We start from the raw sequence: 16920 nt of genomic DNA, 5'->3' as shown, positions 1-16920 counted from the left end.
CTGGGAGTTTAGGAGCAACTGTTAGAAGTTGTAGCATGGTGAAATAAGACAGCTGGAAGACTAATTTAAGCAATGTGAAGGAGGCAGATGTTATGCTGGAGAGCAGCACTAGAGAGAGGCAATGGAGGGTAAGGGCTCAGAAGGCCCTGAGATTTGAAATTATGATGGTACTTTTCTAGTGAGAACAGTCCTTGACAGAAAGGTGAGGGGAAACGAATGATTTCCCTGGCCTATGTAGTCAGGGTCTAATTGTTTTACAAAACAATGCTAGAGCGTTGAGGTGCCCTTCCCCTGACTTTAACAATGCAATTGTGTAAGCAGCGTATTTACTCATGAAGGTAGAGGGATAGCGGGTAGAGGCTGAAGATTTGGAGGAGTATGTCAACGATGCAGACACAGCCTGTTCTGTTTTCTGATTACTTATTTCTTAGGTATGTAACAAAAAAAAAGAAGTGAACGCTAATTTGACACAGATTTCTTTTGTGTTTTAGGTCCCATCAAATGTACTACATGTTCGGTTTCCTGTTCTTAGTATTTATAATTCTTCTTATTACATGTTCTGAGGCTACAGTCTTGCTGTGCTATTTCCATCTATGTGCAGAGGTAAATGAACATATTATTTTGATGCATATATCATGACACCGCAATGCATAGCTAGCTGGTACATGTAAGAGTGAAGTTTGCAAGGGGTGTTGGATGCCTATGCAAGGCCACCTCTGCAAAGTGCTGGACACTGTAGACTATGTAGGTGTATTGTCAGGATTCTGTATATCGATTGTATGTACCTTTGGCCTGGTTATGTTGTTGGCCTATGTTTTGTAATATATACAAGTTAAATTTTTAAAAAAGGCAATTTCTGCCTTGTCACTGCATCTGCTGTGCAAGCTTTCATTTTATGCCCTGAGATGGTACTGTAATGGTAGAGGAGCCACAAAACAGGAAATGACACTCCAGTTGGATTTTTAATGTTATACTACTTAATGTTATGAACAGCTTGATTTAAGTCAATTGTTGGGCATAACATGTCAGTGCTCAGCTTTGGAGGCTTTATGCTGCTAATATCTGGCATGGCGTTACAAAGTCATCAGTATAAAGGGGGAGAGATGTTGCTTTCAAATTGACCACTAATGAGGTATTTTACACTGTGTGGTTTTAGTAATTTTGTCCTTACTGAAAAGGTCTAGTTAAATATTTTCTAGCGATCTCCAACAAAATAATTCTTGTGGCTTAAAGAAAGCTTTGAATCTGATTTAATTAATACTTTTGCAAAAAGTTTAACACATTTTCAATTGTGTATTTAAAATAACAGTGAAAGAATGAAGTCCCATTTGTGACTGTTCCCTATAAATCATGAGTTAAGTTTTCCAATATGCTGCAGCCAGTGTAATTTATAATTGCTCTGCAGTTTCAGTAACAAATTTGCTTAATTTCGTGTGCCATCCAAGGTAGTGTATACACTTATCCCGTCTTGAGGGTACACTCATCAAGGGGTGTGTATGTTGGCAGTTTTTGCAGTCTGGAAGATTTGGTCCTCAACCACAGTGTTCATTTCCACTCTTGAATACTATAGTTGTGCTGTGCAGTTAAACTACTATCATGTTGCCCCTTATGGCTGCATTTCTGTGGTGGATACTTGTACCATGTATATGTAAACTTGCAAGGTGCTTTGGGACCCTTGAGGGGGAGAGCTGCTACACAACTGTGAAATTGTTTCAATGAATTAATAGTTACTTAACACATTACCCTGTGTGAATGTATAATTCTGCAACTTTTTAAAATCTGCAAAAAAAAAAAAAAAATTAAAGTCCCCAGCACATTCTCCTGAGACTTTGTAGACTGAGCAGACATTTGCTGTAGTTCCCCAGTTTCTACAATTACCAGAAAAACCCTAAATATAGTCTTGATTGTGGATAACAGAATTTCACATTCATAGTTGAAAGATCCTGACAGAATTTACTTTGAGAAAGAAATAGCAATTGGAAAAGCATAATTTTAATGAAAAGGAGTTTAAACAAGAGTATGAGTGTAGAAATATGCCAAGAATTAATTTAATCTTTCATAGACTTGTAAATAATGCTTTGCTTTGAAATAAAAGTGCAGTTTTAGTTTTGTACTTGGATTTTTTTTTTCCTGTAATGGTTTATTATTTCTTTCAGGATTATCATTGGTGGTGGAGATCGTTCTTAACAAGCAGCTTTACAGCCGTTTATCTTTTTATCTATGCAGTTCATTACTTCTTCTCTAAACTCCAAATAACGGGAACTGCTAGTACCATTTTATACTTTGGGTATACTATGATCATGGTTTTGATATTTTTCCTTTTTACAGGTAAGTGCAGCATTATTGGTGAAATTCAATGCAATGGTTTCAGGATTTCTGGGTTGCTGTTTTCTGATCATTCTAGCCAGAGTCAAGTTGAAACACTTGCTTGGAAGAAACCAGCAATTTTGAAATTAAACATGGTTTGAGTCTGCTGCTACCATTATTCACTCACTTTACCGCACCCAAAAATATGCACGGTAGTGACATAACAGTACAGATAACTTATTGTTCCTGACCTGAAGATCTACAATCTAATTTACAGCAATTCTTTTCTAACTTGTTGAGTTTCCTTGATTATTGCATGCTAGTGTAACAGTGACCTAAGAACATTATAGATTTACATTTCCAAAGTGTCCTTGACAGAAAAGCTTTTATATTGGAAATTACTTAGGAAGTCACAAAATGAAAGGAATGCTGATCATATAATATAAAATATGTAAATGAAAGATAAGAAACGGAGACTAAAAATGAGAACAGCCTTTGCTGGAAGGATGAATGTGGGACTGGAAGATTTAATCCTGACACTGACACTAACTGGTGCAAGTCACTCAACATCTTGATGTGGGTTCACAGTGTGTAAAATGGGGCTAACGCTTACCTAATTAATCTTTACAAGAGATAATATTTGTAAAAGGTTTTGAAAATGTAAAGTGATCTAAATGCTAAATATAACTATTACTAAATGTAAAGGTTTTAAACTGCAAATGTTACACGCAGTGTATAGGGACTGGGAATTTTTATTTTCAATTTATTTAACTTGATAATGAATGCAAGATGTCCAAATATTCACATGGTAGTGAACTGGTATTGAGTATGTGATAGAAACCGAATACCCAGAGCAGTCAGATACTTGAAATGCCAGATGGTAAAGCAGATGCGATGTTGCGTAACTTGCAGATGCAAAGAAGAAAAGAGAGGTTAGGAATGTGTTGAACAAAACTTGCCCTACACTGACCCAAAAAAAAAAAAAAGTTTGTGGAGGAGTTAAACATCTTGGGAGTTCTGAGCCTATTGAAATGAGGCAAATGGGGTACTGCAGCACATTGTTAAACAGACAGTGTGGGGACACTTCCAGTGTTGTGCTGTTGAGATGCAGGCAGGACCTCCTCTTGTGGTCTACTAGAATGTACTTTGTTCATATCTTCTGATGTAATTAAACTTGGAGCATAATGTGAGGAACAGGATTTTTTCCAGAACTAGACATTAGCTTTCTGGTAGAGTATATGAGGAATGTGTGAATTTTATTGAGCACATCATCAGCTCTTTTCCCCAGCCCCACAGAAGAGGCTAGGGTTTGTGAGGTCTAGGTTCAGCAGAAAGGTCTTTAGTACTGCAGTGAGTCAGCAAGTACTTGGCTAATCCAAGAAACCTCCTTCTGCACTGATGTTCAATGTGTGCTTGCTGTGGAGACTTACAGGTGGCTATTCACTTCAGGCTTCCTCATTTGTTCAAGAGAAGGGTTTAAATCTGGCCTCTTGTGACTGTGGCTGTAACTTTCCGAATTTAGAAAGGCAGGATGGCTCAGTGGTTAGGGTGTAAGTCTGGGACTTCAGAGACCTCTGTTCTATTCTGTGCTGTGCTACAGACTTCCTTTGTAACCTTGGACAGTTTACTAAGAGCTGGTCTACACTAAATCTGTAAGTTGATCTAAGTCTTGGGAGCAAGTGATAGGACTTCTGTAGGACTTTCTTAGATTCCCCATCTCTTCTTGGAAGATCCTCATTTACATTCAGAACACAATTAAAAAAATATAAGTATTTTGGATGCGCTCAGGGTTATTTATACCACCAACCTCAGTCTCTTCTCTGTTGCTGCCCTGCACCCCTTCTCTGTGGTCACTAGACTTGCTGAGATTGTTAGTCTGAGCCCGTTCCAATTTGTTACTTGCCATATACTAGTTGTGGAAAGAAGTGGATTTGGTGCCTGGCAACTTAGTGGGATAACTTCAAATGCTGTTGGAGAGAAGGAACTTTTGCTTGCTAAATTTGGATCTGCTGCCACACTTGGATCAATGATTAAGACCTCTGTAATTTTATTCTGTAGAAACTTGAAGAAAAGTGGTAAAAAGGCAAATGGCTATGAATGAAGAATGAGATGGCAGGTAGAAATTGCCACTATTTTAACAACAGGAGTATTCAGGGGAATAAAACTTCACACGCCGTAGAGTTCCAAACAGAGAGCCATATTTTGAAATGTGGACTCTGAATTACTCATGCAAACTGGGCATCTACTACAGAATTACCCTAACATTCATAAGCAAGTGGTGTCAAATGTAATTTTGGGGCTTGACATGAAAATTTGGCCCAGAAAGCTTCATACCGAAGAGGAAAGGCTCTTGTGCAAACAGGTTAAAAAAACTAGGTGCAATGCTTTTCATGCTCAGGATCACATCTTTCTAATAATTTTTCATTACCTTGGTGCTGCAAGATGTAGAGTTCACACAGTCCTACCTTATAAGTGGCATTTCACTTTGAATCCCAAAGCACAAGAGTGATAGAATTATAGGGAAAATGCCCTCTGTATATAGAGGGTTATTTTAAACTGTGACTAGTGATGTTAATTTGTAGTATCCTGTTATTGACGAGCTACAAGACACTGACAGATAACTCATTGCTACCTCAAAAAGTCTTGTACCTGCTTATTGAAAACCATTGCAAATATTTATATTTGCTTAACATAGATCTAGAATCCTAGAAATGTAGGAGTGGAAGGGAGCTTGATAGGTCATTTAGTCCAGTCGTTTGCACTGAGGTAGGACTAGGTATATATGGCCAAATCTCACGCAGCTGTTTCTAGGCAGTTTTTCTTCTGTATTTTCCTGGACGCTGTAAAAGTTGTTGGGTTTTTTTTCCCCCCCTTACTATTTAAGCCCTGCAGCTGAGAGGGGAAGAGAGCCTGATCTTTTTTATGTCTGAAACTGGTTGAATAACCATCTGTGGTAACAAAACAGCACTGTGCATGTTAGAATTAGGAGGGAGTATTAGTGCATGCATTTCTGAGTAAAGTGAGCAAATACCCTATGTAAGTTATGACAGGTTTCAGAGTAGCAGTCGTGTTAGTCAGTCTGTATTCGCAAAAAGAAAAGGAATACTTGTGGCACCTTAGACACTAACATTTATTTGCGCATAAGCTTTCGTGAGCTATAGCTCACTTCATTGGATGCACCAAGCATTCGATGAAGTGAGCTGTAGCTCATGAAAACTTATGCTCAAATTTCTTAGTCTCTAAGGTGCCACAAGTACTCCTTTTCTTTTTGTGTAAGTTTAATGATGTTAGCTGCAATGTATTTGCTATGTTTTTTCCTTCTCATTATTTACACCCTGCTGAAGTCTGTCTCTCCTCCCCTTTTTGTGGGGAGAGGCTGTGGGTTGTATCCTTTGCAGTTTTGAGTCTCTTAAAAGTGAAAACTGAGAAGGATTTAATTCTTCCCATTTTAAATTATTAGAAAGCAAACATGGACTGTGGCATGTTGTAGGTTAAACCTCTGCTTAAATTCTGGCAAAACAGATAAGCTCCAAATGTCTACTGTACTTTACAAAAAAAGAAATCTATAGTTAAAAATGTTTTAATTATTTTTAAACTAAAGCAATATGTTAATATGTGTCTGGCTTTTAGCATAGGTTAGTTGCTACATTGCCAATTTCAATTTCAACTTACAAGATGTAAATTGGTAGAATTAAAAATATCCTTTTCACATATGTCATGGCAGCTGCTGAAATGGTATTAAGAGCTTCAGATGTGTTGATCCTGGAGTCCTTAATGGGAAGGCTAATGAGGCTTGAAAAACTACAATAATATGTAATTGTTATTTTCACGTGTTAACTTTTATAGAACCACATTAATAGTAGTACTGCTTTCTAGAACCATTTCATGACAAAAGTCGGTATGGAATCACATTACTTTAGAAAGTGACTGTTTTTCCAAATTCTATACTTTGTAAGTTAAAAATGGCTTGTATTTTTAAATTTGTGAGCAATTCAGAGTTTGAGTCCTTGATGATAAACTAAAAATCTGTTTTTGAATTTTATCCTCTCTCTGATAATTTAACAATCTGTGCTTTGGGTGGATAGTAAACTACTGAACCTACACAATCCAAGGAAGGTTAGAGGAGTTTTGTTTGGTTTATCATGACTTTTCCTTAGTAGCACCCACTTTGTAAATTAAACCTAAATAAGGGCCCAATCCTGCCAACGCTTCTAAATGTGCGTAAAGTTACTGATGTGAGTTAATGAATTGCTCATATGAGTAGATGTACTACTGTGCATAACTATTCCAGTTATGTTAGCAGTAGGATTTTTTTTACTTTTTTTAAACATTTCTCCATCACAGTACCTGAAATCCAATATAAAATTCCTCATTAACAGCTCGTGCATGGCAACATGGTTGTGGCCTCCACAAAAGAGACTACAGTGAATAGCCAAGTAGGAGCTGAATGCTGAAGCTGAACAAATACTTGTGAATATTTAAAACAATGACTGGCCAAATATAATCAAGCTGGCCAAATCGAACGATTTTTGTATACATCCAAACAGATACTATTTTAACATACAAATTGCAGAGAATATATAGTAAGTATATGTGAATGGTGATAGTTATGATTACATGAATTTTATGCTTGGGGGTAAAAAATGGTTGCGTTTAGTCAAAGCATGTTGCTTTACAGTCACCTATTTTTGAACATCACTTTCAATTGTGAGTTAATGCCATGTTCAAAATTGAGTTTTGATCTTCTGGATAGACTGTGTTTAGAATCTGAGATTCTGAAGCACCCACTACTGTGCAGTGATTGAAACTAGTATGATACAAAGAGCTTTTAAGGTACATAAGTATCGGCCAAGTGCAGAGAGCTCCTCTATTTGCTTTATTACATTTTGTTCGTGCTCTGAATGTTTTTGTTTTCATTAAACAATAAAGCTAGAAGAGCCTAGTAGAACAGGGCAGTCTGCTTTGAAGTGTTTTGGGTTTACTTGGTGCAGTAAGTGTGTTTTTAATATTGAAGTGAAATTTAAAAAGAAATAGTTTACTAATAAATTTGTTAGCCAGTTAAAAGAATACCATTAGCAAACATTCTGTATACACGGGAAGAAAACTGTTGCTAAGTGCTATTATGCATTACTGAGGAGAGAATTCAACAATATAGAAAGCTGAGGACAAAAGATAAAAAGAGCTGAATTTGTCAGCTGTTTTCAGATGTATTGGTCATATTTTGCCTCTTGGAGTAGGAAAGTTACTTCAGACATTCAGTAACATCTTGACTATCAGTTTCATGAATTTTAAATAATTGCCATACATTTACACTTCTGGAGAATTAGAGAGAAGATACATAATGGTTTGCAGTGAGCTGATGCTTTCATTTCTATGGATGAGCTCTAAGGGCTTATCTACGAAAGTTAGAGTCTTAAAGTAATTGTGAAGGACATCCCTTTGAAGATAGTTCTACCAAAAAAAAAAAGTAATTCCTTAAATACATGTCTGCCCTAATCCACATTCATATTTTTGTAAATTTGTAGGCTGCTTGGGATTACTTAAACTAAAATAAAAAATAATAAAAAGGTGCACTCATAACACTTGATTCTAGAACAAATCAAGGCCTTTTAGGGATATCAGAGGAGTTTGTTGCGGTTGAGCTCTTTCACAATAGAATGGGGCAAAGAGAGGTGTATATCAAAGCTCTTACCCCTATCAAAAAGGTAGATTGTGGAATAAAAGTGTAGTGCTAACAGAAATTCTTCAGGAACAAAGTATTATCTTTCCTGTTTAAATCAGTAATTTTTACTGGAATAAACAGGTTAACATCCACAGTGAGTAGAACTTGCTTACAGTGAAAAGAGTTTGTGGGTTTTCCTGTTCTGTGTTCCATCTGATATTTCATTTGGGATTGAAAGCGTTCTTGCATTTCGACAACTAAATAGCCAGTCACATGAATTTGTAACTTGAATCAGTAGACTCTGTACAGATTCTTTCAGAAAATTCTGATTTTGCTTTTGACCATGCTTTGTGAAAGAAACTGACGTAGCTTTGAATGGTAACAAATTAGACCATTTTTGAACAAATAACCTTTTGGTTTTTTGGTAAACATAAATGTGTTTTTTGAATTGGGCATCATGTTGTAAACTTACTAAAGTTGATACCAGGCATGTATACTAAATTAGAAATCTAATAGTGGGTCTCCTCTGCAGGAAAGGGTGTCCTGTTTAACAAGCTGGTTCAGATATTACTGGAATGATATTTTAAATAAAGCAACAAAGGATGGCAATAGAGGCAAGATTTCAGTTGAGAGAAACTGCTATCAGCTGTGTGCTTGTATTTCAAGACTGGCTTTCATGAGAGAGGTGCTCAGAGGAAAGAGAATCTGAAAATACCAGCCTTGACTTGTCTGGCATCAGTGTCTCACCAGTGTGCCATGCTAGCTGATAACATTTCGAACAATGGCAGTCAGGCACCTATCTCCTTTGGGAGCCTCTGAAAATCTCAGCCTTCTTTGTCCATCATATTGAAGTAAATGATATAGCTAAAGCTGCAGCCTTTAAAATAGCCTTTAAAATAACTGATTCCTTCAGTTGTATTCACCTCACCAAGGTATTACTTGGTTTGTATTTTACACTTAACTAGGTGGTCAGTGCCAATATCCTAGAATTGCTTATGTAGGACACCATCCTAATCAAACATTTTAAACCCATTTATCACTTCTGTAAATTACTACATCAGGTGCCAGACAGGGAAGAATTGGGCCCATTCTGCTCATTCAGTCATTCATACACAGCAACTTAGTGCAGTGGCTTTCACAATACAGAGTTGAAGTGAAATATGTTAGTTTATTTAAAAAGTTTGCAAAGGCAATAGAAAATAAATGACTTTACAAGCAGAACAGAAAAGTCAAGTGACAGCCTTTCAGATAGCGATAAAGCTGTGAACCAGGTTGGGGAAGAAATACTCCCTTCCCCAGAAGTAGTCTTGTTGTTGGAACCTGGAAGAAGTGGGCAGCTTTTATGAGAGGATTTTAAGTGAGTTATAGGAGCTCTGCAAACATACAGGTTACTTGTGAACAATTAATTTAATCCATCTGTCAGCTAATGTTGACTCTGTGTAATATCAAACTACTGAAAACAAGCAATGTACTGAACTCAGCCACAGGAGCTGTTAGTGTGTCAGATAAATGTTTAACCTATAGGTTTAAAAAACCCTGGGGAATATTTAAAAGATTTCTTCACTGAAGTTTTCGACTGATTTGCTATAGTTCACTCATCATAAATCTGCAATTAAGGATGCTTAAAGGTAGATTTTTGAAATATGGACCATGGTAGCTCCTCTCAAACTATTTTGATCTTTGAGTTGAAGTAGACTTGATAGCTATCAACTAGAGGCTATTTATGATTCAAATAATGGTATCCATAGACTTAAATCCCCTTTGAAGTCTCTTGTCAATACAACCAACCACATCTAAATCCTTAAGAAATTTTTGTTTGGTTGGAGGAATTACAGTGCATGCTGGGGTTCATAATGGAAACGGTGACTGAACTCTTAACTACAGATGTGCCATTATAATATTGGTAGGGGAGATTTTGTGTACTGGTGATGAAAGTAATTATATAGGCTACTGGACAAAATCCAAATTAGGTGTCTAGCAGTTTTCTGTCTCCGAGCTACATCTGTGTGCCTCTTTCAGTTCAGGGTGACAGGTGGTATTTGACACTTGCCTCCATTTTATGCATTTGCTAGCATACATCTCAGATTTAGCTGCTAATATCCGTAAATCTACTAGTCTTCTACTATCTAAATTGGCAAAATCTCCAAGAAAGAATATTTTCTCTTTGATTTGTTGAGCAGAATTTGGGGAGGGAAGTTGGCAAGTGATTCTATTGGTGTACTTGAGAAACCTGATTATAGATTAAATAGTCCTTGTTTCACTGGGAATGGCTTTGGGAATTTTGTATTTTGAATGAAGTCCTCCTTTGAGGGAAGAGTGGTGCGTAGGGAAGGTCCAGAGTAACAAGGGTCAGTGGATGGGTGTGTTTATATAGAGTATATTTCTATAGTAAGCTTGTATATACTTGCAATCGCATGTTCATAGAACTGTGCAATGGGAAAATCTTATTCTTGTGCTAAAATTTTAGTGCTGTAAAATATTGAATTTCTGTTACAGGAAAGCTGATTGATTTTTAATATACCTAATCTGTTAAACATGCAGGAAAAACATAGCACTTCAGTAAGTAGTTGCTTTGAGACAGAAGAAGGCTTAAAGCAGGTTATGTTATAAACATAACAAGAAGGTGGGATAAGGAGAAACAAACACTAAAAGGAAGAAACTATGAGCTTGGGAGGAGAGGTTGTAACAATGCAGATACAGGAGTATTGGACACAATGGGAAGGAGTTGGAGAATCATATAAACTAGAAAGACTTGGTGATGTCAAGCCCACAGAGGAATTAAGTTTCCTTTTGTGGTTGGTGTATGATTTCCTATCAAGCATGGTAAATCTGCCAACCCCCACTGTTTTGGACTATGATAACTGAAGATTTGGAGGAAAAAGGTAATCTAAAGCACCTAATAGTAGGCTGTCAAAAAGCCCTTTATGAGAAATGTTTGTGGCAAAATGAAGTATCACAGGAACTAGGAGGTACATAATAGGAAGCATCTGAAGAAAGGCTCCTCATTTATCACTTGTGAAAGTCTGGTCAGCAAGTAGCTAGGTGGGTAGAAAGAGAAGCTAATTCAATAAATATGTAAAAGGTAAAAATAATCTAATAAAGACCCTGACACTTCCTTCCAGTGGTTGTGCCTGTGATGGTGAATAAATAAGATTGTAGAGCGGATATTGAACATGTTCTGTTTTCAATAATTATGTTTATAAAAAGCCTCTGATGGAGTGAATTGGTTATGTCTCCTAAGGGTGCAGTGAATCTTTATAGGAGTGTTGCATGTCGCTTTCTTTTTAAAAACTTGTTTAGCTAACACTGTTTTTTCCTACCATTGGGAGGGTGTTAATCGTGACATCTAGTTTAACGTCTGTGCCTCAGTTAACCAATGTGCAAAGTGCTTATAGTAATAGCTATTTCCTGGAGAGGTTTTGAGATTTAATATTGAATCTCCTTGAATGCAAGGTGGTTAGATGGACAACTTACTTGTTTCATAAAGTTTACCTTTGAAATTGGTGCAGGAGTTTGAGAGAAACGCACTTACCCCTGAATCTCAGTTGAGTTAACGGGGAGGATATTTGGGACACATTGTACATGTCCCCAGTAACTGAAAAGGAAGCATAGTCTTCCCTCCTTTCCAGTCACCCCATCACAGTGATAGTGGGTGAGGCAGCCTCAACTTTGCTCTTTACAGTAAAAACAGAAAATACTCTGGCCCTGGGCCCGTCTCTTCGTCTGCCCTATGTTGTTCTCCACCTTCTTGCCATGCAATGGTTACTCCTGTCTTAAATCTTCAGTAACTTCTGCAGGCTACTCAACCCTTGCTTATAGAGCAGAAGGGACCACTATGATCATGTAGTCTGACCTCCAGAATAACACAGGCCAGAGAATTTCCCCCAAAACAATTCTTGGAGCACATTTTTTTAAGGAAAACATCCAGTCTTGATTTTAAAATTGCCAAATTGTACACTGTAGCCCTTCATAAATTTGTTCCAGTGGCTAATTACCTTCACTTAGAAATTCACACCATAATTCCAGTCTTCATTTGTGTAGCTTGACAGGGAGGTGGACAGCTCACTCATGTGAATTCCCCTTCCACAGAAGGGTGGATTTTGAAAATTTTGTTGGACTACCATTTTCGGTGGTAGGCTGGCCCACACTCCAGTGGGAATGTTTATTTGTACCATGGTTGTGTCTAGAGGCCCCAATCAAGATCAGCCATAGTACAATGGACTCGCATGGTAAGACAGTTTCTGTCCTTAATAGGTAGTCTAAGTAAAGGAAAAATAGAGTTGAAGTGACTTATCTGGGATCACATAATCGGTGGCAGAGCCAGGAATAGAATCCATGTCTCTTGACTCCCAGTCAATGAGCAGTTCACTAGATCACAAGGCCTTGCAGTAGTGTATGACCTAAAGACAGAGCTTTGCATATGTATACATTGTAAATGTTTCATACAGTTGAGGAAATTAACTACTAATTGATGGAGTATCTATATGGCTGCTAATGACAGATTTGTGTAACCATGTTCAATGGGTTACAGGCACATCTTGCAAGAAAATCGTAAGTCTTTATTAGCTTTGAAATTGATAATTTAGTAGCCCCAGGTTGTGCATTGTTAAAATTAAAAAGTGCACTTTTATTTCTAGATAGGTAACTGGAGGATAATGAGAGATTCTGTCCTGCTGGGAATTGTCTGTTACTAGACTTGCTTCAGAAGCCTGTACGGAAGGTTAACTAACTATTTTAACCCTCTTCTTGTTTTAGGGACGATTGGATTTTTTGCCTGCTTCTGGTTTGTTAGTAAGATTTACAGTGTTGTGAAAGTGGACTGAAGAATTTCAAAGTGTCTTTGGAACATATCTCCCTTGCTGTGATATATTTTTACCATGTATTGAGAAACCTACTGCATAATTATTTTAAGATGTAAAAGCTGAATCTCAGTCTATGGCACAAAATAAAGGTTTTATGGAGGGAATAGCAGCATTGGAAAACATTTACACCAGTCATACTGACCCTGAAAATGTTAATCCATTCTAATCATTTTTAAAAAATACAGTATACAAAGTTTGATTTAAGACAAATGAATGATGCAATGAAAACAGTTTCTTTTTTTACAAAAATAGTGCATTATATAGTTTTCTAGCTGAGATTTCTTGTGATTTTTTTGTTGCTTTTCTTTTTACTTTTACCAATTATACCATCAAAGCATAGGACTGTCCAGTAAATACTATGTAAAAATGTGAAACTTTTTTTAACTTAAAACTGATTGTACATAGTATTGTGCACCTTCTTTACAGCTTGTTTATCATCGTACAAAGGAACATGCCTTTAGTGTAATGTAGAATTTTGTTAAGGATATCGACACTGTTTTTCTTCAAATAAAGCTGCACAACTCTGGCTGACTTGTCCATTTTCTTGTCAAGTATGTCACCACTCTTAAGTTTCATTCATTTACTTTGTCAAATGAGCTGCAAAGAAATGATTCCCAAAGGCACAAACCCTTATTTCTGGGCTGTACTGCTAGTTATGGAGTGTTCAAACATAGGGAACAATAGCCAAGTGGAGCCTAACTGCTGCTTTGGATTATAGGATGAGAGGCATTCTCTCTTCTAAGCAGATCCACTCCAGGGCTTTAAAGGGGATTACCAACACCTCTGATTGTATCTGGAAGTGAACAGGAAATCATTGCAGAGACAAGCTCTGTTACGTTCATGCTGGTCACACTTGAAGAACAAGGGGATGTTGAGTGAAATTTAAAGGAAATCTTTTTTTTCCACACAATGTATGATCAAATGAGCTCGTTGTCAGAGGAAGCTGTTGAGGCCAAGAATTTAACAAGATTCAAAATGTCATAATCCGAGTTTAAGGCCAGAAGGGATCACCAGATCATTCAGTGTGTGACCTCCTGTATAATGTGATTGGATTTTTACGTGGTTATCAAGAATATCGAGAGTTGTTACCATTAACAAATTTTGGAAGGGATATTAAACCTTGTGATTCAAGGCTTAAGCAGACATCCAACTATTAGTGACCAGGATGAGACTGATGTGTGAGACAGATTATCCCTCATGCCTACTGCAGTGTCTCATGCTCTGAAACACCTGGGAGACAGGGTACTCAACTAGATGGACATTGGATTTGATTCAGTATGGCAATTCCTATGTTCCACTACTTCCATTTTATCTAGGTTGGAATCACAGCCAGCTTGCTTTCATACAGATCCCCCATTGCTTGTCGGCCACTAGGAGCATAATGGGACTATGACAAAAAATAAATATAAAGTTGAGGATCATAGGCATGCTGATGACATTGCAGTCCAAGACCTCTTTCCCCTTGTGGATTCATGTGTCAATAGTGAACGAGGGTCACTGATGGAACCCTGAACACCTCCGCATGCGAGGTCCATCAGGCGTGACAAGCAGTTGCCCATGGTTAGGTTGAGACCTCTCAAAGAAACAAATCCATTGAAGGCCCATTCTCTTCATTCCTGCCAGATTCCATAGGTGAATGACCAACAATGCCTTGTGGCCAATGGTAATGAAAGACCTAATGAAATCAGGTATGATTAAGTCTGATGGAACCCTTAAAAGGGTTGCTCTGGATTTTAATACTTTTTAAACTGTATTCTAATATTTAATGAACTAGTTTTCTATTTATAAACTTAGCTGTGTCATAGTCTTGTCAGGAGTTTCCTTAAAAGAAAACAACTCTACAATGTCTAAAGTTTTTCATTTTTAAAAAGTTTGAGAACGGCATGAATTAAACTTCTATTTCCTGAGACTTGCAGAGGAGTTGGCAAATGTATCTGAGTGCAAAAATTAGTTTTAAAATAAAATTGACAGTTGATCAAGCAGAGCAGAGTTGTGTCGGAGTATATGTTAGCCAGCATGAGCATGGGATAGCAAAATTCAGTACAGAAAGCCCATCTTCTAGCCAGGTAAAGATAAACTGGAGGTACATATAACTTTGTCAGGAGCTCCTCTTTGGCTGATATTCTGCCCTGTAGTAACCCTGTTCCTGCAGAAGTCCAAAGGTCTTCAGTTTTAGTTCAGCTGATTCTCTGTTTCTGCAGAGTTTATAATTTTTTTCAGGTCCAGAGAGGAACATGGGTGTAACAGTCTCACAGAGTTTATAAGCAGCTCTGGCTCCATAATACCATTGTACAGTTCTTCCCCCCGCCCCCATCCACCAAATTTGTTTTTCAAAATGATGCTGGAATGGCCCCTAATCAGAAACTTGCAGAATATGGAGACAAGTGGAATAAATTTATTGCACGCATTTTAGGGGGGCGAAATTAAACAACTTTATAATTTTTCCTCCATAACAATCCACCCATTCTCTATACCCAGTTAACACTCATAATGGGAACACTTTACAAATAAGCAATCAAGTACTTAAGAGTAGTGTATCAGGGGAAACTTGCTATAAAATACTATTGCTTTGCTAAGCAGTTAGCACATCTTTTTGTGCACTTCATGTGTGATCTTACTTGTGATGTGGCCACTTAAGAGTTAGGGGGTCTGATTTTTCAGTGTTGCTGAGCTCTTGGAGCTCCCAATGACTCCAACTAGGGATCTGAAATCAGGCCCTGTGTACGTCCAGAAACACTAGCCAGTGGTGTTAAATGTATTCATCCTCATGTTGAAACTGATGCCATTCAACAAAAGGCATTTCCTATTATAAACTTCATACTTCAAGAGTTTCATTGAACTATAAAAATCACTTTTATTTACATTTACGGGAAATGTCAGCTGAAATCGCTTCTGCATCTTACGGAATTTGGGGTTAAAACTGGCACAATGTCCCAGCAGGATTTGGTTGCCAGATTATAACTTAATTTCTGTAAGTGGGCATTGTGTAAAATAAAGTTTTAGTTTAAGATATTGGCTTTGCTTAACCAGCAAGAAATTTTAAAAATAGGAACTGGGGTGAGCACGGGCTCTACAAAACTCCCAAGTGACACAGGGCCCAGGTTCCAAAGTTTTAAAATAGGTAACTCTAAAATACGATTATCTCCTTTTATAAAAACCTTCACAAGGACTTTTAGCATGTACATAGCAGCCAGATTCATTAGAATTTTTATTAATTAAACAGTCTAATAAATGTGATAAAATCAATATGGCTCCAAAGGACAGTTTCAATTCTCCTTTAAAATTTCCAAGGTAGAAATACGTTGTTTTGCCTCCCAATCTGTGGACATTTTGCTGACAGACTTGTTGTATTAGGACAGTGGTATTACAATAAACTGAAACATGAGATGGCGCTGTCTCCTCCGTCAATGGGGAGGAAAGGATCTGGAGTCAAGATGGGAATTAATACAGTTCTAAAAATTGGGTATTACCAAATAACACCTACACCCCCCCTGCTTTTAATGGACAACTTGAGTATGACTCTGAACTCAAACTATCCTTGTCATCTTTTAGAAGGTCGTCCTCATTTAAAATCAGGGCAATCAAGGTCTGATATTTCTAAGGGTGTGTGTGTGTGTTTTGTTTTTTTTAAAACATAACTGCTCTTTGGAAAGAATTCTGTGGCAGCTTTTGTGCTCAATGAGGAGTGCAAATACCCTTTTTGGCTTTACTTCATCTCTTAAAAAAAGACTCAAGTATTTGCATTAATTTAGACTGGATGCAAAGTGATCGACTCAGCCCAGAAAAGGCTTAAATCCTGTTTTTTAAACTTAACAGGTACAGAATGGGCTGTGGTAGAATAGCATAAGTGGTTTCATCTTCACTCTTTTTACTGGATGATCTGAACATGTGGGTCTGATTCCACCTCCTTGAAGATGCTCTTGTGTGTATATATAGCCATAGATGTAGGGGTAAAGGCAGCACAGTTAGAGGAACGGGAGAAGCACCCCTGAGTTAAGCCACCAGCACTGGCCACATGCAGCTGGCTGGAGGGCAGCATGCACAGCAGGTGCAAGGCCATGATCATGAAGATCACCCTGGTGGCCTTGC

The 16920-nt window shown here is 37.6% G+C and overlaps 1 protein-coding gene across 1 annotated transcript in view; it reads left to right on the top strand.

Annotated features, from left to right (window-relative positions):
* Nucleotides 1–13357, top strand: part of LOC119861764 (transmembrane 9 superfamily member 2-like) — a 41710-nt gene extending 28353 nt beyond the window's left edge. Inside the window, exons 15-17 of the mRNA XM_038417279.2 lie at nucleotides 492–603; nucleotides 2157–2328; nucleotides 12725–13357. Coding sequence (XP_038273207.1) covers nucleotides 492–603; nucleotides 2157–2328; nucleotides 12725–12792 — 352 coding nt within the window. The 3' untranslated portion in view covers nucleotides 12793–13357. The remainder of the gene's footprint in view (nucleotides 1–491; nucleotides 604–2156; nucleotides 2329–12724) is intronic.
* The last annotated feature ends 3563 nt before the right edge of the window (nucleotides 13358–16920 follow it).

Source organism: Dermochelys coriacea, chromosome 9 (genome assembly GCF_009764565.3).
Source record: "Dermochelys coriacea isolate rDerCor1 chromosome 9, rDerCor1.pri.v4, whole genome shotgun sequence".
Lineage (NCBI taxonomy): Eukaryota > Metazoa > Chordata > Testudines > Dermochelyidae > Dermochelys > Dermochelys coriacea.
The sequence above is the reverse complement of the archived record's forward strand: the minus strand, read 5'-3'. Positions and strand labels throughout refer to the sequence as shown.